Source organism: Haemorhous mexicanus, chromosome 3 (genome assembly GCF_027477595.1).
Source record: "Haemorhous mexicanus isolate bHaeMex1 chromosome 3, bHaeMex1.pri, whole genome shotgun sequence".
Classification (NCBI taxonomy): domain Eukaryota; kingdom Metazoa; phylum Chordata; class Aves; order Passeriformes; family Fringillidae; genus Haemorhous; species Haemorhous mexicanus.
Window position 1 is genome coordinate 94,701,814 of NC_082343.1, and position 21,071 is coordinate 94,722,884.

Genomic DNA, 21,071 nt, shown 5'->3' on the forward strand with positions numbered 1-21,071 from the left:
GATTAGGGTGCCCAAATCATGTTTGGTGCGGTTTTGCTTTTTTTTTTTTTTTCTTTCCCCCCTCTTTTTTGGTCTGTGTTCTCATTTTGTACACGGACAGTAAAAGACACAGATCTCTATCAGCTCGATACTGTTAGGAGAGTAAGAGCACATGAAGGAGGAGAAGGAGAGGAGAAAGCCGGGGGAGGGGCGGGTTGGGTGCGGTGCGAGCTCACCCGTGAGCGGGCAGTGACTCACTGATAGGCAGCGCTGAGCCTCTCCAACATTTCCAGCTAGCCACATCATTTATTGTAGTGAAATGATTCAGTGACCTTAAGAAGCAGCCAGAGGCTTTCTCTGGAGACTGCTGGAGAGGCAAAGTAATCTAATAGATGGGAAACTGCACTGAATACATTTTTTCTTGGTCTTGTTAATGATCTCAGTATGCACATCTCATTTCAGTACTCTGAAAATGGTTGGCAAGTTGTTCCTGAGATTTTCCAATCATTTTAGGGGTGGTATTCAGTTACTGCTGAAGATTATAAGAGATCTTGTGGCTGTGTAGTGTTAGCTTCCCAAAGTGATTTTTGAGACCTTTTGTAACATAGGTGTCCATCTCATACTTACCAAGGTCACTACAGAGCACTTTCTTCTAACAAAATAAAAATCAAAATCTGCCCTAAGGCATCATTTGGGTGCAAACTGCACACAGCTTGGAGCAGAAAGAAACAATTCAGACAAGCAGTGGGTTTAGGTGACTCTTGAAATTTGTTACTCCCAACTTTACAATTCTGGAACATTTTTTTAATTTCATGCAACTGTGCTAAATATGAAGGCACAGTACATTAAATAGGAGCTAGTAACATACAGGACAAAGAGACAGTGTCTGTCCAGAGAACAATTTCAGCACCTTATACATGTTCCTTTCGAACTTGTGCTTAGGAATGGTTGCCTCAAGTTCCCACATGATTCAAATGGGAACTTGCCCTTTGAGGAGCTCAGGTGACATAGTGATTCCTGGAGTTATACTGGAGCACCCACAGCATAGTGGTGATGGTTCTCTGTTCCATATCTGTAGAAACTGCTGATTTCTCAATAACCTGAAAGTCAGGCCAAGTCTTCTGCTGTCTGTAGACTATAGCAAAGCTCTGGTTTCTTACCAACAAGGAGCCAGTAGCAGGAAACGAACGCAGGAAAACTGACACAGGCAGCTGACTGCCCTATAGCCTTTCACCTGGGGATACTTTGGGGCTGTTCAACCAAGGAAGGGTTGGAAAGTGGCTGGAAGTCTCTTCACTTTGTGAATTATTTCCCTAGTTTGTCAAAGACAGGGACAGAAAATGGATGAGAGCAATGTGTAAGGGCATTGTGCATCCTGCACCTGCACAAAGCCCTTTCCCATCTTGTCCTCTGTTTTCCCTCTGTGTTTCATTACATGGTCGGTATGATATAAACAATAGATGTTTATCCCAAATCCAGCCATTTTTAAAATCATTTTCCCTTAGAAGTTGTTTGTTCTGAATAAGATGACTAATTCAACTTTTTTTTTCTTTGAAGAGTTTGTTGAATAGGAGTGAAAGAGGCAGCTTAAACTTTGTATTCCAAGTAGTTTCATGTTTCTACTTTTATTTTCTGCTGTTATGTGACTAATAGATGTTGTCATGGTTGCTATAGTCATGGCTGAAAAGTCCCTTTGCACAAGTTCTTTGTATATAGATAAGTAAATTTTATGGCTTAAAAAAAAAAAAAAAGCCTTGGTGAGTTCAGCTATTGCTGTCAGCAGCAGTCTCCACCTCTGGGACGGTCACTCATTAAAGTGATACTCAATTCTCACTTTTCCATATGTCTCAGAGAAACTGCATGACCAAGTCTTAATGCCAGTAGCCAGTATTGCCCCTTTTGTTGATGTTGCTTTTCTCTATTTTCCTGTGCAAAATCTTCTAAGGATTAATTTCTGTGATTTGGCTGCCTAAAGGGATCAATAGATACTAGTAATTTTGTGCAGCCAAATATGCACAATAGCAGGACAGGTAGAAGATACCTTTTTTATGTCCAAGGTCATTTATAAGAGCATCTCTTGCTTATACTTACTTAAAACTTACATTGTTCAAATATTTTACATTTTAAATGAGGAGGAGGAACAGCAAAATTAAACAGCAGCTATGAATGGAAATCATCATTGCAAAGCCAGAGGACTAAACCATAGTTGATACATGTGGAAAGGAGAGAAGGCTCACCAGGTGAAGAGGAGATAGTAGGAATTTGTTTCTGAGCAGAGTGCAGGCAGTGAGCTTTTGAAGAAGGCATGAAAACTGCTGCCAGTTAGAGCACTGGGACACTATTTTAGAAGCCCTCTTCAAGTTGTAGTTCTTCATATGGACCTTTCCAGATCAATTTGCTGCCTTTGTCAAGGTGGAGTCATGCACATACTGTGGAAGGAATGGACAAGAACATTCCGACTTTCTTTGTCTTTCTCACTTTGCAAGAACTGCTTAGCAGCTTTGAAGGTAATTGGAAAGGTTGTAAAAACCAATTTTAACTTGTTTATCAACAACAATTAAAACCAGACATTTTTGCCACAAAATTAGATGATTCCCAGAGAAGCAAGGAGCTAAAAGGCAGGTAGAAAAAAAGGTAATTCAGAAAACAGCAGTAAAATTATTCTGGTCTCAGTGCTTTGAAGTGAGTTGTACAGCACCACGGGTCCATTGTTTCCAGAAGGTTAAGATGTATAAGTAACACCATAAAATAAGTAGGAGTTCCTGCCATGGGTTGCGGGGGTCCCTGCAGGATTCTGCCCAAACACACGGGTTCCCTGTCTGCTGCTGCCTCTCATTTGTTGCCTTCCTGTTTCTGGCGGCCCCACAAAAACAAGGTCTGGGTTTTCAGGACAGACAACTTGCTTCTAGTTAATGGACACCGTGCTGTAACTTCTGTCCTTGGTCTCTGCTTTCCCATGTTGATGCCAGTAGCAAGGTCCCTGGTCTGTGGCACCAGGACCACATTGCACAGTGCCCTCCCTCGCTGCTGTGACAGATCCAAGTCCAGAGACTTCAGTGCAGTGCAGTGCAAAAAAGCTGCTGGGCTTCTTCTTCATGAAGGACAAATGGACAAGAAAAATGAAGAGAAAAAAAAAGACAGGCTTGTCCTTCTGTGCTGAGAGGAACACGAGGTGTAAGGAAACCCAGTGGTGCTTGCAGACTCCTGCTGCAGTTTGTGCCACAGCACGACAGCAGATACGTAGGCAGTCACTGGAGTGTGTCATCAGGTTACCTGAACATTGCTGCACCGTGTTATTAGATATGCTGAAAACTGTACTGTATCTAGTTTCAAATGCACAGTCCATCTCCTGAGAGGGCAGTGGTTTCTTTGGAGCAGTCTCAGAACAACCTGCAATACCATGCCACTCATGTGGTTGGGCTTTTGCAGCAAGGCTATAAAAACTAGAGCCAGCAGAGCTAAGTAACCTCGGCAGAGCAGCTGGTAATGCTGCTGCACAGCTTCCAGTACCTGACCAGCTACCTTGTTTTGTGGAGACATACCCACTTTTGGTGGAGTGGGGGATCAGGTTGCAGGAGTACCTGGCAGGTCAGTCAGTCATTCTGCAAACATGATTCAATCAAGGCAAGAGCGGAGGTCAGTCTCAGAGCTAAAGAACAAACCAGGCATGCTGGGCTACTAGTTTTGCTGCCTAATATTCTGTACTAAAAAAACTACTTAAAAAATTTGTAGGTATTGTTGATTGTAGATCATTGTAGTGCACTTTACTGTGCACTCTCCAGATAGCTGGGGAATAGGTGAGTTGGAATGGAGAAATAAAGTGAGGCAAGGAACATGACGTGGAGAACAACAATGCTGTTGTCATCACTTCTAGGAAATTATTCTGTTAGCATGTGAGGACCTTAGCTGCAGTAGAGAGTCCACCATATTTTCAGAGAACTAGGTGTTGTCTTGTGCCATTGGATTGCATTACTGGAGTTACAGGTATCCTAATATGAATCCATGCTGCCAGTGAGACAAGGTCTGCAACGTGGCTACCACAGATAGAACCAGGAGAAAATACAGGGAGGGTGCACAGGAAAAAGTGGTGGTGAAGTCCTACCTACAGGGGTATTGTAGGTGTCAGACCAGCTCACAAGCCTGAGAAACTCAGTTGTGTTCCTTCTCCTGGAAGAGATACAATAGCAGAGACAGGCAAAACTTATGAGAGATTTTTCTCAAGCCAGTCTCGAGAAAGAAATAGCTTAGATGTGATATCTATCACTAGTGTGATAGATAGGCACCAAATGAGAAAAGGGCATGCTGACCATGATATTGACAAAGAAAGATGAAATAATTATCAGCTGATCAGTAAAAGCAGGGACTGCCCATGTGGGTGGACACATCTGTCTGGATTTGGCTTCTTACCAGTTTCCGTAAGGCAGAAGTGCAGCTGGCCTTTACAAGTTTTGTGAAGGATCTACAGAAATAGTTGCTGGGAACTGCTATGAAGGCCAAGAAGAAAATTTTTATAGAATATAATAGAGGGTATTGGAGCAGCTTTTGTTGGGCTGCAGCAGGTGAGAACAGTGGCATGGAGGGAGCTGAGAAATTCCAGGGTGTGACAATGTCAGGAAGCTATACCAGACTGGCAAACCTAGGCTTATAGCTGGGATTCTTCTCTCCTAAAACCAACAGAGATAGAACCTGGAACTAAATAGATAATCAAGTATAATCTGGCACTCCTCAAATTGAAAAAGATCTGATCTTGTGTCTCTGTTAACATTTCCACCAGCCTGCTGCATACTGAACCCAGCCCGATAGGAAGAGTAGCTGTGATTTCTCAGGAGTAAAGAAAGCTGTGCTGTGTTGCAAAGCAAGTGACCAAAACAAAGCTCAGTTTTCCCCACACAGTACTCCTTCCAGTGCTCAGGCTGTGGAAAAGTTCCTCTCATTCTTGAAAGTATGGCAGACCAAATTAGTTAAACTTTTACAGTTCTGCCTGAACAGTTGAATCTGTGAGATAACATGGTCAGTAGAAAGAGGAACACACACAGGATCTCCACAGCAGCTGATTATACCAGAATCTGGATATTTGAAGCTAGGGCATGGTTAACTGATAGGAATTTATTTTGGAATTACCTGCAGCTGAGGATGGATTTGGTAGATATGATACTCTACCTGACCATGGAGAAAAGCAGAGCATGCTGTCAGAGATATCAGAAATTAGTCAGCTCCAACAACTCAAAAATTAGAATGCATATTGCAGCAACAGAGTGGGAACAAGGACAACAGCAATCATAGTGACATACCAAATTCCTGTTCTGAAGCAGAGGGACATGAAAGGCAACTCATTTAGCAATTACACATTCTCTAAATCCCAAAAGGGAAAATCACAGAATTCTAAGGAAAAGAAAAGCACTGCATTCAGTAAGTGAGCGTCAATCCATGAAATGAGATTTTGCATGCCGGTGGTGTTCATGCCAGGCAGAACTGCAAAATTAAATGTATTTATACCAGATACAGAGGCAAGATAAGAAATGGAATATCAGATCAAGAGACAAAAGGACTGAATGCCTTAGTCTTTGAAACTAGCAAAATAAGAATTCAGAATGTCCATGAACTAAGGTAATTTTAAATTGCATCATAATGCTGTCATAATACAGTCAAGAGATTGTAATTGTAATTTTTAAACATGACCCACAAAAAGCATTCCAACTAAAATTTTAGATCCATAGAAACCAGTTATTCCAGCTAAAGCATGTGAATTTATGATCTTAGTGAAAAAAACCCACAAAAACAAACAGACAAACCCCACAAAAGAGGACAGGTAGTTTATATGGTCAGAAAAATTAACAAGTTAAACCAAAATTTTACCCAGACCTACATTTTTTACAGCATCAAAACATTAATTCTGATATATTGCCCAGGTGGTTTTGCATCTGTGGCATAGCTACCATGAATTTTGCCCCAGTAAGTTAATATGATGTCTAGAGCATCACACATTTTGCAGAATGTCTGATATGTTAAGACAGAAAAATTAAAGAGGTCAATAAAGTAAATAAAAACCTAGACTTCACCGCCAAAGAATTATAGGTCACACCTTTAATAAAGAGATACCAAGAAATAAAATGAAATATGTATTTTTATATACTCAAGCATTACAAACACTGATTAAAAAAAGCTCAGGCCTCAAATCTTTCACTTGGAGCTATGTTCTTCACATGGCAGAAAAAGACACATTCCTAGAATTTGATAGTAAAACACTGTCCTGGAGAAAAAGAATAAAAAATTAACGGAGTATTGATACTATCCTGTTCAATAGTAAGCATTCAGCTACCAGGCTCTCAGCTGAGAACACAGCTTGGAAGCTAATTCAAATGTGGATGGATATAAGTTTCCTCAAAAAGAGGGATTGAGAGGCCTGGCAAAAATATTTACCCTATGCAATACAAGTGTTTGGACATGAACCTCATGTGACTGAGCCTCTGAAATATCATGCCCCCATCTGCATCTCTCTGCTGGAAATAGCCAGAAAAGTAAAATAGAAAATGGAAAATGAGAATATTGCAGCCAAATGACTGTTAAATTGACACAGAGGAAAAACTAAGATGGTTGCAGGCAGTTGAGTAAGAGCTTTTCAAGAAATTACCATCCCAAGAGCAGGATTTGAATATCCCCTCAGAAGATGGTCCATGTGTCCATCCTTGGTCTGTGCAGTACAGGCAGGAACACACAGCACCTCCCAAGTGCTCTGGCAGAGACACCATGAGTGTCTGTACTGAGCAGTGGCCTGAGCCCATGAGGGCAGGAGTGATGTAAGAAAAAAAAGGCGAAGACATGAATCAGTGTTTGAGCTTTGAGATGAAGTCTGTGCTAATTTGTCTGGTTTACAATCTGTGGTGTAGATATGTCTGTGTTACGTGATGCGACAACCAGAGAAACCTGCAGACTATGTCACCTGAGACAGTGCTCTAGGAAGAGAATGTTTGGAAAAGGTAGGAAACCAAACTTTCTTTTAAAAGGCATTTTTAAAAAATTGTTCGCTGAATGTGACTGAAGCAGCAAAGCCAGGAGGACTACAACTGACTTTTTATCCTGAGCAGTCCAGAATTCAGAAGTATGATAACTGAACAAAAATATGAGCTCATTAGCTGTTACAGATCTCAAGGGCCATTAAAATAACAGTTTTGAGAAAAGAATTAAAGAGAAACAAAGTATAAACAAAACCAACCAAGGACTTAAAAGTATTTGTATCTCAAAATATGTCCATCTTCCTTCTAAGACCTAGATCACAGGGAAGAAGCTTCCACTTTTGGATACTGAACGGTGAAGATAGCATAAGCATTTCAAATTATGTTGAATATAGTGGCAGCCAACTTGAGGATATGTCAGGACAATCTGAAAACAAAAGTTTGTCTCATTGCTTATTGAAAATACATAGCATCCCCAGTGCATTTTTCCACAGGCAGAAACTGTCTTCTCATTATAAATGACACATCTATTTGCAGTGAGTTTATGTTCTGCATCTGGGGATAATTGTATTGCTTCATCCTGCTGCTGCAGTTATCAAACAGAAAGGCTGAACTGGAAGATAAACTTGTTGTTATTTTTAAGTTAACAGAATGTATTTGAAAAAAAATTTAAAAAAAGGCAGGGCAGTCTGGAGCAATATTCCTCAAGGAGTATCAGTAGCATCTTGGTATAAACATGCACATTCCTTGGTTCCTGTGGAGCAGCACCATGAAACTGCAGTAATAGAAGTGGGACAAGAAGCATGCAGAGGCAAACAGCAGCAGTGGAGCAGAGGCAGGAGAGCTCCCACAGCAGGGTGAAACTTTTAGTGTCAGGGGAAATCATGAACTTGAGGCAAGGCACAAAGGCAGCCATGGAAGACAGTGCAACATAGGCTGCTGGTGGGACAGGTAGCTCAACCCAGGTAAAGCTCCACTGACTGCACCTGACGTCACTTAAAGGTTGTCATCACTGAAAGATGACACCAAAGAGCAAAAGGGAGACTGGTGGAAGCACTGACTAAAGAACCCTCTTTGTGTGCCAGTGAAATGATGCAAGAAAGGAGCCTGACCTGGAGACTGCCCTGTGACAGGTGACATCCACGTGTTCCTGCTGCCAGCCAGCGCCCTGCGGCAGAGCCTGGCAGCTGGACAGCAGTGGGCAGCCCCTGCAGGGACAGCTGCTTTCCTCAGGTGCTGCTCTGCCGGGTTTGCACAGCCCTCTCCAGAGCAGGAGCCTGAGTGTGAGAAGCCTTTTACAGCTCCAGGCCTTTTCCAGTCCTCAGTCACTTGTTGTAGACGGTTGCTGAAGAGCTGCTGAAATCAATCTGTGCTTATGGTCTGCCAGACTGTTCTTCGCAGATGATATTGAATTAATTTAACCTATAGGCTCGTGAGAATTGGTCATATACATAATTTATTTTAAAAATTCATAATCCTTTTTCCTAAGTGGTCAACACCAAGTACTTGTAGGGAAAATAGAGGAAATTTTCCAAATCCTTGCTAGTTAAGTCATAAAATATATGGCTTAAATTTCTTTCTAAATGTATTGTACCCTATCTCAGATGTATATAGAAATAAGAATTAAATAACAGATCTTCAAATATTATTTCTTTCCTATGTTTTTGACTTTGTCTTGCCCAGTGTTCAACTTCCATGACATATCACAGCAACAATAGTAGTAATGCTGTAGCACAAGAGTCTAGAGAAATAAGTAGTGGAAGACTTTGCCTGCAAGTAAGTTAAATATGTATGATTCTCTTGAACTTCATTTTTTATGTGCATTATGATGAAATTATCTGTCTTTTGTTAATCTTTAAGGTAGTATTTCATTATTGTTTTAGCCCTATTAATACAGTATAAAGAAGAAATATTCCATTTTCTCTAATGAAGAAAATTAAAAATCAATTTCCAAGCCATCTCATTTAGAAAAGTAATTTTAAAAGCAATGAGAGTATAATTTTGAATTGTGTAACAAATCAATTCATGTTTTAGAGCACACAGTAGTCAAGGGTGATTTGTTTAGCAAATTCAACTCAGTTTTCTAATGCAGCTCATCATTTGTTTGTCCTGACCTTACTATCTCCACTTTCATTGTAGCACAGTAGGAAAATACACGGAGACCTAATGTTTCTTACAGAGGTTTTTATTTCTGATTTACTGTGTTCCCTTCTCCTCTGTACTAACATCTCATTTGAACCTGTTGGTTGCCCTCCCAGTACAGTGCCCTCAGTTCAGATCCCTGAGTCTGGTGCTGACTACCAGGCCCCCTCTTGCAGTTTGTTTCCATGGAGGATGTTTTGCTTCTTTTCCCCCCACAATTTGAATCACAACATGGGGCAATGGTGCTCTGACTATGCTGCCAGAGAACCACACAGCCAAACATCTCAAGTGCTCTGCAAAAATCCACAGAGTCTTCCTTTAGAGGTGATAATATAACACGAGAAAATAAGATCACAGGTATTTTATAAATAAGTAAACTAAGGGTGTGGAGGCTAAATCACTTTCTGAGGGCCATACATATATGCAGAGCCAGAAATAATAATGAACTACATGATGCTTTTGAAAGCCTATGTACTAGACTATCAGGTAGACTTTACTTCTCTCACCACTCAGTAGTCTTTAATAAATCCTTAATTGGCATAACTATAGTGACCTTCCTGAAAGCACGGAAACTTCCCAGCCTCCAGAAAGAAAACTGATTCACCTTTTCTCTCCTTAGCAAAGGCAACAAAGTTTTTCATGCATGGGATCCCTGAGGATCAAACTCAAAAACATCTCTACATTATCAACCCTGTGTTCAGAACAAATCCAAACCCACCCTATATCAGCCGCTGTGAAGAAAATTAGCTCTACCCCAGACAAAACCAACACAATATTTTATTAAGCTTGGCTGGTACTGAAATTCAGAGTAGGGCAGCCACATACTTTAAAAAATGTCAGGGAAAAAATGTTGGTTTTAACAAACATACCTTGGTGGGGTTTTTTTTCAGTCTGCCATTGAAATAGGAAAATGCAGATAGCCCAAACACCTTTTCTATACTTCCTTGGTGCAACTGGTAAGCTCTCAGAGATACCAGCAATATTTGAAATGGTAGAGCACCATTTCTTCTGAAGTGGTGGAGCAGACCCCTCTCTTGCCTCCTTTGCCACATGCAGAGTGAGAAATATCTAATAGGTAAGGAGCGATTCAAAGACCCCTCAACAGCTGCTGAGCTGTTCAGTCAGATCAGTTCAGTCAGGTTGGCTCTGGGAATACAGAGCCAGTGTTGGATCAGATGTATGAAGAGCCTGTGAGCAGAGTTACATGGCTAGAAACCTGGCACGAGAGGAGATTGAGCAAAGCAAACCAGATGCCACAAGCACGATTTGCTTGCTGCTAATGATGTCTCTGTAACATCACAGGCTATCTCTAAGCTATATTTTCCACTGCCTTGCTGGCTTGCAAAACTTTTAATGGAACAAGTTTTTCTGGCAGAAGAACACTGATTTTTATCTTTAATGAGCAGCCTCTCTATCATTTAGCTTCAGGAAACAGCTTCCTGGTTGTAAACTCCTTGAGACTGCTGACAGCCAGGCAACTTCAAAAGCAGCCAGGAGCAACTTTCTTGCTAACTTTGGGAAGGAATTCAAAAATGCTGAAAGGTGCAGATGATTCTGTTATGGAGCAGGAGGACTCTGCTTCCCAACATGGAGAAATGATGAGCTGGGATATCAATGACATCAAACTTCCTCAGGTATGTGCCTCTGTTGTAGAAATTTATTTAGTTCTACCAGTCATCTCCACCACTGATCTTAAATGCTTTCTCAGTCATCTATGACTCATTGCCTTTATTCTCATTGTCACCTTGAGGTATGGGGGAGTTTTGCTAGAAAATATTGAGAAAATATTGACATTTCCATGCGCTTCTCCTTAAATGTATTATTGGAAGACCTGTTGATGGATGAAATATAGCAACGCTGCAAAGGCATTAGTTTTCACGGGTGGATTAGGTGCAGAGAAAGCAGAGGAAAAAGAGGTGCCTCCTGCTGTGGGCACTTAATTAGAGCTGTCCAGGACTTGCTTTTTGCCCTGGGTAGTGTTTTTTGAGAAGGGAGCACAGCACTCACCACTGCCTTGCTACTGTGGGTATTCAGCCTCGTTGAAGATTGGGCTCCAGCTCCAGAGCTGTCTTCCCACATAGAGGCAAGTCTTTTCACGTGCACCTAGGGAAACCTTGCTTCATGTTTGCAGAGGTTTGCTGGGACACACAAGAGTGATCTTCCCCTCCCTCTGTCCTTTTCTATTTCTCTAAGCTAAAAGTTTCAACCATGCTCTCCACTGAAAGCCCACACACCATGCACACCAATGTCACCTCCCTGTCCCTCAGCTCTGCATATTTCTGCCAGATTTCTCCTGCTGCAGTGCTTCAGCATCCAGTTCTGCCTTTCAGCTCCCAGCCCTGCCTTCTTCCTGGATCCCAGCCTCCTCCCTACTATAACAGTGCTGTTTGCTCAAAGCCTCCTTGTTCCATGATGTCCCCTTCCCTGTCCTTCAGCCCAAGGTCACCTTCACCTGCACTTCAGTCTGGAGGTGTCATGGACACCCTTCCCTACACTATCCAGTGGTTACCAGGGGAGCATGGGAATTTTTCTCTTCTTGGTTGATGTTCTTACTGCTATCATGGCTCTCAGTTCTGGGAGTAGCAATTTAAAGGAAATTTCTACTAAGCTTTTGTATCCCTTACAATAACTTTTCTCTCAAAATCATAATCAGGTAAGGTAGATGCTTCACAGTTTACTGCATTTTACTGTATTGACTGTACCCACTGATGTACACTGATGTGATGTGTACATCACATCACATTTGTAATGGTCTTTGATCACATCACATCACATTTGATTTGGGTCTTTGGAGTTTTTTTCCCAGTTTCATTTTTATTGCTCCTTACTCTGTTATCCTTGAGGCATGGTGTTTGTTTAGAGGTGGTTTTTTGTGTTTTTTATTCTGGTTGGTTGGTTGGGTGAATGAGAACAAGCCCCTGGCCAGGCCTTCCCGATGCTCTGGGGCCTGCGGGGAGCCACAAAGATCTGTGTTTTTCCTGCTTTTTCTCCACTTCTCCCTCCTGACAACCAGCATCACCTGCTGGGGTGCTGGAGTAACCTAGGCTACAGGAAACCCAGCAGAGGACCAACTCTGCTCAGCTCCCAGACAAGCTTTTCTCTTCCCCAGCCTAAAATGTTGCTTGCTTTGCTTTTTCCACAGCATGTGAGCCAGACAGACTGGTTTCAAGAATGGCCAGATTCCTATGTAAAACATATCTATAGCTCAGAGGATAAAAACGCTCAGAGGCACCACAGCAGCTGGGCAATGAGAAACACCAACAACCACAACTCTCGCATCTTAAAAAAGTCCTGCCTTGGGGTGGTGGTTTGTGATAACAACTGCTCTACCTTGGATGGGAGGAAGATCTACCTAAGACCAGCCATATGTGATAAAGCCAGGCAAAAACAACAGCGTGAGTACAAACATAGCTATTCATTGTATGGCAGTTCATAAGTGAACACAACATAGCAGAAATCCAAGTATAGGATACCCAGCCTTCCTTCTGCCATTCCTTATATTCCAATGGAATTCTTCATTTGGAACACTGCATTTTACACTTGTTATTGTTGGGGCGTAGTCATCTGCTTGTTTATTTTCCTTTTTTATCTAATCATTTTTTGATCTCTGTTTCTGCTGGTTAGGGATTGGTTCCCAGCCTTCTCAGGCCCATGAGTGAGGGTACTGAGAAAGCTGTGCAGTGCAGGCAGTTCCTGTACTGCCCTGCTGTTCTTGCCCACCAGAGTGTTGACTTCATTATTGCACTGGCCCAAGAGTAACTCAGGAGGGAAGTATTGCAGGAAAGAAGTTGCTCATAAACTGTGATGACTGGAAAATAGGCCCCACAGTTGCGTCACTGGAGCCAGACAATGCAAACAGAGAACATGATCTGCACACACATTTTTAACAAGACCATTCCAAACAATTGTGATTGCTCAGTAGAGCCAGCACATACTGATTTCTGGATCTGATGTACATTTTAGCTAAAGAAAGGTATTACTCAGGTGCTCACTGAGGCCAGAACAATGTTCTCTAAAAACACATATGACATTCCAAACACTGACAAGAGAAAAAATAAAACTGACCATGATAATATATGATAAAATTGTAATAACATTGTAATAGAAATAATTTTTGAAGGTTATATTTAATAACGGACAGAATAAAGGCAATGATCAGTTTATTTATATTGATTTTTGCTCATGTTTGGAAGTTTTTCACATAGTTTTTCTCAGTGTAATTTCTAAGCACCAAACCAGAAGTGGCAATCTGCCACCAATGAACCATTGAATCACATGGGATTCATCTAACTGGTGTTGTATAGAAAATGTTTCCCTCTACCCTTGCTCCAGGAAAATGCTGTCCAAACTGCAATGGACCACTGCGGCTCCTTTCCTGCCGAGGCCATGGTGGTTATCCAGTTACCAACTTCTGGAGGCATGAAGGCCAATTCATATTTTTCCAGGTTGGTATAAAATTACTTAACATTATGCAAGTTAATTTTAAGGACTGGTATTTTAAGTTTTATTTCGCAATTTTTTTTTCCCCAACAAATAGGGGTTATTGAATATGACAAGGTCAAATGACTGTAAGGAGAAAAAATTTTCACAAGGTCCTAAGCAACCTGATCTAACTCTGAAGCTGGTCCTGCCTTTGCAGGAGGTTGAGCTAGAGGGCCCTTCCAGCCTAAATTAGCCTATGCTACTATGATTTAACAGCACAGTGCATTTTTTATATAGGCTTCTGTGAAAACTTGTTGATTTTGAAGTGTTTTGCCTCAGGTACATAGGAACAAACAAATCCTCAGAAATACCATATTATGTCTTCTCCAAGGCACTACACGTAATCATGAGGGAATCTTGGAAGAGGAAATGGTTGTACCCAAGGGACTGTCTATGGAAAATACCATCTATGTATTATTTGTAACTTATATCTGGAACACTGTGTATGCAAGTGTTTAAATCATGGGCACTACTTCTGGAACCTGTAGTCCTGGTTTAGTAACATTACCTCTTTCCTGCTTTCCACTCTTTCACTTATGTGCAGGCTAAATAAAATTAATTCTCTGTGGAAGCTTATAGAAATTAATGTTCAGATAAATATGTCTAAACTGTAAGAAGAACTGAAGTGACTGCAGGGACACTGTAGCCAAGCTGCAGAAGACCCCTGGCTTCAGCTGGGGCTCTGTTGGGGGGACTGTCTTCTACAAATAAATGTGGTGCACTGATTTTATTATTTCAAAGGGTTTCTACCCCATCCCACTTCATATGGGATATGCTTACTATTTGAGCTCACAGTAACTAAATCCTATTAAATACAAAGAATTAAATTAGGCCATAATATGTGATTTTGTATAAATTCTATTCCCTTAAGATTATTAACAAGGTTGCTTCTACCTTTACTATACCATAATTACTTTCTAAAGTCCAAAGGAGCTCACGACCACCCACGTCCAGAAACAAAATTAGAAGCAGAAGCAAGAAGATCAATCCAAAAAGCAAAGACAGCGTTTTCTCCATCTTCTCTAAGACTAAAAAGAATCCAGGAGATTGAGGTAACTCTTGCTATTGGTAGATGAAGTTTTGGTCAAGCGATCTGTGGTTCAAGGCATGGTGGAGGCTATCTGGGCTTTGGGTCTGGGTGGGAGCAGGCTTTACATCTCCACATTCTGCATGCCCATGATCAGGCCAAGAAGGACCAGGGCAGTCCTGAGCATCCTGCTCTCTCTCCTTAGCGGTGTCATCCACTGCCAGCACCTCCTCTCCAGAGGAAATTTGCACCTGGTGGCAGCAGGAGATTGCATCTATGCTGATAAACAAAGCAGGGCTGTAGGGCAGGCTAAGTTTCACCACCATTCATGTGGAACCTCCTGTGCATAAGTTTCTGCCCGTTGCCTCTTGTCCTATTTCTTGGCATTTCCGAGAAAGGTGAAGGCATGCTCCACCTCTGCTTGTTCCCCTTGAGTTTTGGCAAAGAAGGGGAAGGTGTACCTGGTTTGCCTGGTTTGAAGGCAGAAGAGCGCTTTGAAGGACTTTGTGAAGCATTGATGTTCAAACGTCTGCTCTGATGGGTGTGGAAACACTTGTGAAAGTATCTCCAGAGATCCTTGTGACTGCCGCATGACTGATGAAGGGAATCCCAGTGACTTTCATTGCAAAGGCTGTGTTAAACTCAGTTGTCATCACCAGTATTCACATGTAGTTTGTCTTTTGATATGTTAGGGGTGGTGCATTCCCCCAACCTGGTATTAGAGATAGTAATCCATGCCCTTTCAGCCAGAGACAGAAGGGATGATTTGCTCTGGGTAGGGACAGATTTCTTGAGTGGACATGGAGAAGCAAGGGGATCTGGGAACCCAAGAAGCAGAGAAAATGTGCACAAAGGAAGTTAACCCATTTGAATAGAATGTGAATTTAGAAGCTGCAGCTATTTCTACTGGAAATACTCAGGAGGACACTAAAAACCAGAACCTCTTGACACAAGTTCCTGGGAACAAAAGAATAAGAAAAAACAGCTGATCTGTCTAATTGTCTAACAAATACAGCAACAATGCTATTCTACCACTGATTTAGTTCTGTCTCCATGAACACTGAAATAGTTTAAACCTAGGAAATATGACTGAGCCACGGTGGCTTTCTTTCTTTTATAACTGAGCCTACTGGTCAGCCTACTTGCTTAGGTCAAGTTTCCTGTAGACACGCCTGCATCTTTCCCTTCCTAAAATGTCTTCCTGAGGCTTTCACTTTCAATTGTGTGTGATTAGAAACAGACTAAATATGTCACAAATGTATAATAGTAGAGCCTGCTTTTCGGCTGTTCTGACTCCGTACAGTCAGACCACTTATCCTCATTGGTCTTCCAGTTCATGGCTTTCCATGGGAATACCCCATCATATTCGTGTTTTGCCAAACTAGCTATGGTACAACTAACTCAGGAGTCCGATTTGTCACATAGAACTTGTGTCGCTCAATCTGCAAAAATATATTCTGAAAAGATTCAGTTTTAATGTGTCCAGTCTGGAAAATGTATTCTGAAAAGATTCAGTTTTAATGTGTTTACAAGAAATCAGGGAGGAGAACTTCAGAAAAAGGTATGAGCCCAAAACAGAGCAAGAGATTTATAGGATGGTCTCTCTATGGCATCTATGGCAGGTCTGTAGCTGAAGATGGGCTGGGTCCTACACCAGATTGTTGGAATTTTTTCTCATGGTGAGTGGAGAACAACTGAAAGGCGCTTTGCTGCTCCAGCAGTCTGCAAAATCACTATAATTAAATTGATGAAAAAGCAGAATTATAAAGAAGAAAGACCTGCAAGCACTCATTAGAAATGAGCGCTCTGAAAGAAATTAAAGTTTGCATAATTATAATCCAATAATTGGAGCAATTAAAGAAGTTGTGAAATATCCAGAACAGAAGACTCAGAAGAATAATTCTTGTGTGCTGATCCCTACCTGAATGAAATTTCTGTTTGTGGGGTAAAAAAAATGTAAAGATAGGAAAATTTATTAGTATGAAATAGACTCTAGTAAAGCTGAAGAAGAATATTTTTGTAGTGAAAAGATCCCTTCAAAGCAATCAGCATTAAAAAAATCATATTTAGCTTTTCCAATCTCCATAAAAAAAAAATCTGTGGTGTCAAATGTATTAGCATAATTTAATTTTTAGGCCCTTCTTTAGTATATTCTGGCAGTGGACGCTAAGGGCTGTGAATGCAAGGTCTAAACAACTCTTTCAGTGTTAAACAGGCTTTGGGCCAAAACTGGTGAAACAAACGCAGAGCCAAGAGCTGGGAGCTGTTCAGTTTGACCCCACAGCCCATGGGCACCCCCCCTATGGTGGGGGAGGCTCTGCTATGCCATCTGCTTTGTTACCTCTGTTCACAGAACCACAGAATGGTCAAGGTTGGAAGAGACACCTAAAGCCATCAAACCCAACCATCGTGTTAGTAGAGTGGCTTTGTAAGCAGCTCACAGAGGAGAGGGGCTACGCCACACCTTGTTTTACTAACCCATGCCTTGCTTTCCCAAGTCTCTGACAGGTGCAGTGCCGACACAGGAGCCTTTGCTTCTTCCCATCCGGGATGTTCACATGCCACCTGCTATTTTAAGGGGCATGCTTTTAAGCAAAAGCTCCCAGAAGCCAATGCTGAGCAGCTGCTCTGGACATCTTCCATACCTGAGGACAGCTGGGGAGGACGGGGCCTCCAGAGAGGCACCCACCTGGAGCCGAAGCCTGTCCCTCAGGGGGACCCCCAGAGCCGAGAGGCTGCGCAGTGTCCCTGCCCTGCCCAGCACAGCCCCTTCTCCCCAGCAGTGCACCCACCTCAGCACCCAGCACGTCCTGCCCATGGCAGAGGGTGGCCATGACCCCTTCAGGTCCGACACAGGCCCTTTGGGAGATGGATCCTGTGGGAAGCAATCCCCGCTGGCCTACAGAGACGCCTGCCTCTGTGTGCCGCCCCAGGCCGCGCCTCAGGGAGGGCCCTGCCCCATGGCCAGTGGGGCACAGCCTCACACACAGCTCTCGCTGCCTCCAAGGGGAAGCCAAGGAGACAGGGGTGGGGGAGGGCACCAAGTCTGTCTCAAGTACTGCAACAACGATGTGTTTTTTAACCTGAACCTGTTACAGTGACTGGATTCAAACTTCCCTGCTCGCCCCTCCTCTGGCAATGGGTCTAGTTCTCCACCCCTGTGGCAACACAGACATGAAAGTGCTACCACAACAGGTCTCACTTTAGCTCCTCTTGCAGGCCCCAGAAGGCGCTTTCATACCTGAAGTCTTGTCTTTGTTCCTTTTTATTTAACGGTCTTATTTCCAGCCACTGTTTCATGGATCTAATAAAAGCTATCAGCTCCTCTTACAGACTGCCTCACTACCATTCTGGTTTGGTAGCATTTCAACCCTCCTCGATACACAGCTTGTTCAAGCCTGTGGGATGTGGAAGGCGTGGATGGATGATCTCAAGGACCACAACTGTCATGTGCAACCTACTGCACTCTTCCAGCTTCTTCAGGCAGTCCCTCTTCAGACCTAAGTGCCTGCACTGTACCAGCCTTGGACACGTGTTATATAGAGCTGGACACAGGACTTCATATGGGATCTCATGAGAATGGAGTAGATGAGGAGAATCCTCCTCTTCCACCTGTGGCCATATTTGATGCAGCCCAGGATACATTTGGGCTTCTGAGCTGCATATGCACATTGCCAGATCATGTCCAATACACCAACTGCCCTAAGTCCTTGTCTGCCGGGCTGGACCCAGTTTCATGTATGTATATATTCAAGGTGCCTTGCTGCTTTTTCCAGGCACTTTTAATTTCTTTCATTGCAGACTGTAAAGATCCCTTCAGCATCGTTCCATACATCATCTCTTTGTTTTCCCATAACTGACATCTGCATGGCTTTGCTGCATGACTGGCCTTTGCTGCTCTCTGGACTGGGTTTCAGGGACCACCAACCTCCCCTGCAGAGGCAGGCACTGACACACAGCCCTGCTGCCACCTCTGCAAGAAAGAGCTGAGGGATGTCATCTACGACATATGGAGCCACATTGTCTAGGAGGGTAGTATTACAAAACAAGTGGCAATAAAAACTTCACAATAACTCAGAATGGGATGTATAACGTGTTCATCAGATAGGTTCAGTCTTAGCTTTTTTTTTTCCGCCCCTAGTTTTTATATTAGTTGCTAGGGTAACCACTCTCCTGGTGACGGGTGTAGTTCAGAGACATTTACAAGACAAGAATGAATTGTATTTATAGAGTGTTTCAAAATGTTTATTGGAATTTGTGAAATAAATGCGCAGCAATTTAAGTGGAAAAAGATCTAAATGTAGATCACAAAATAACAGTGTACTATTATACATGAAGGTCAACTCACCAAACTTTTTTTTTTTTAGTCATTGAGTTACTCCCACACTAATTCCAAACATGGCATGTTTTATGATTTTTCAGATCATTAACTCAAAGAAGGAAACTTTGATCAACATTTATAACAACCTCTAAGACACAAAAAGAGAAATTAATAGGAGCCATGAACACTTGTGCTTCAGGAGGTGAACTGCAGGATTGGGGACAGGCAAGGCTGCCAGGGCTGGTGTCCCATTGCTGGGATTCCTCAATCCAGTCACAGAGGTGAGGGACTGCACAGGGCATGACCCCTGCCACAGCCATCTGGCTCTGTCTCATCTCTCCTCTGAATTCCTCGCCTCTCCACTGCAATGCTGCCAGCATCACCTCTCAGCAGTAGTGCCATTCAGATGCGTGGCTGGGAGGCTCCTTGTTTCCAAACCAAAGTTCTGTCAGTTCCCCTTACACTCACCAACCACTTCCTCTATTTTTAGAAACTTCCAGCAAAGGGGTTTTGATAACCAATCCTCTTCCATGGCTTCTCTGTTCTAATCCCAGCTGTTAGCATTTTTTCACTCATCTGATTTTCTTTCCTGCAAATCAACCATTTCTTCAAGTCTTTTAAGATGAGTAGAATCCAGTTAATAAGTTTCACAGGCTTCCTAAAGGTCTATTACAACCAAACCTCCCTAAAAGATAATTACTACCAACCTTTCTCCCTGCCTGAGAAAGAAGAGCCTTTTTGTTGGCTTGTCTTTGAGTCTGAATCAAAAGGTTTCCAAAATGAAACCTATTCCAGTGATCTCAGCTCCCCTGAGTAGCTCCCTGCCAGAGAAAAGCCATGCCTTCTTGCAGCTTCCATGATTGTAATCCTGCATAGGCAGGACTGTCCTGCAGTTTGAGGGGACCTAAAATTCATGCAGCATTCATGCAGTGTTTGTCATGCCTAGCCTCTTTCCAACAGAAACACATTTCAGGCTCAAAGAGGACAGGTTATTAATTTTTAAAAAGGAGGAACTAAGCCTTTTTGATTTTTCTAAGGTTAGACACAGTAAGTCTTTCCAGATTTATAATCTGCCAGCGTCATTTCCAAGCTCTTGAAGCAACTTCTGTGCTGCCAGCAACTCCCTCCACTTCAGGTACATTCAGCACGGTGGGTCAATATAGCACCAAATTTATTTCTGTTTACAAAGATACCAATCCCATCTCTGACCTTCACAAAAATTAATTTTCAAAGGGGATTTAAATTAATTTTTCAATTTGGGATATGTGAAAAGAAACATATATATATCATTGCTTTAAGCCTCTTTTACCAGTTCTAAGGTACTTTGCCCAGCTGGGCAGTGATAAGAATAGTCAAATCATAGAATGGTTTGTGTGGGAAGACACCTTAAAGGTCATTTAGCTCCAAACCCCACTGCCATAGGCCAGGACACCTTCCACTAGAGCAGATTACTTCGAGGCTCATCCAGGCCCACTCTAGGTACTGAAAGGTGCTATAATGTCATCCCAGAGCTTCCTCTCCTCCAGGCTGAACAGCCTCAGCTCTCTGAGCTTGTCTTCATAGAAAAGGGGTTCCAGCCCTGTGATCAACTTAGTGGCCTCCTATGGACTCATTCCAACAGGTCCATCTTTCTTGTGTTGGGAGCCCTAGACCTGGAAGCAGCACTCCATTCTAGGTGAAGTCTCATGGGAGCATAGTAGAAGAGAGAATCAGAAGTGAAAGGGTACTGGAGGCATGATCCTCTGATCCTATATTTAAGAAAATATAATGAACACTCAGGTTATTCAGATTAACTTAATGCAGAATCGCCAGTTGATCTGTGAGGATCCACCCATAGGTAACCCTGTGACCTTGCTGTCTCCTGCAGAAAATGGTTTTCTGCTATGCCCAGGTGCAGCAAAGCATTAGAAAGACAGCAGAGATGCAAGGAGGTCAGGATATGGATGATTACAAAGGCAAAATTATTTTTTCTGGCTTATTGCTGTTTCTGATGGCTGTAGCTACTGCCAAAGCTAACACAAATCCCCATACATGGCATGGATGATCTACACTGCATTCCTGAGGTCTTAGCTCTGAAAGCATTGGCCTAAGTATCTAAGGGCTATTTCTTTGGGTGCAATCTCCGTGCTTGCGCTGAAGCAAGATTTTTATATATAAGGGCTCTTTT

General features: G+C 42.5%; 1 protein-coding gene across 1 annotated transcript; it reads left to right on the forward strand.

The window, feature by feature from the left end:
- Positions 1–9,684: 9,684 nt before the first annotated feature.
- Positions 9,685–17,913, forward strand: GCM1 (glial cells missing transcription factor 1). Its single transcript, XM_059843400.1, has 5 exons — positions 9,685–10,708; positions 12,217–12,469; positions 13,407–13,519; positions 14,480–14,608; positions 17,082–17,913. Exons 1-5 carry the CDS (start codon positions 10,607–10,609, stop codon positions 17,682–17,684), a joined length of 1,200 nt encoding a protein of 399 aa, XP_059699383.1. The 5' UTR covers positions 9,685–10,606; the 3' UTR covers positions 17,685–17,913.
- The last annotated feature ends 3,158 nt before the right edge of the window (positions 17,914–21,071 follow it).

What these genes read in the sequence shown, in the direction of transcription:
- GCM1 (XM_059843400.1), top strand. Translation starts at nt 10,607, where the DNA reads ATGCTGAAAGGTGCAGATGATTCTGTTATGGAGCAGGAGGACTCTGCT. An exon ending in ATGACATCAAACTTCCTCAG is followed by an intron (nt 10,709 to 12,216) that starts GTATGTGCCTCT and finishes CTTTTTCCACAG; the next exon opens with CATGTGAGCCAGACAGACTG. An exon ending in GCCAATTCATATTTTTCCAG is followed by an intron (nt 13,520 to 14,479) that starts GTTGGTATAAAA and finishes TACTTTCTAAAG; the next exon opens with TCCAAAGGAGCTCACGACCA.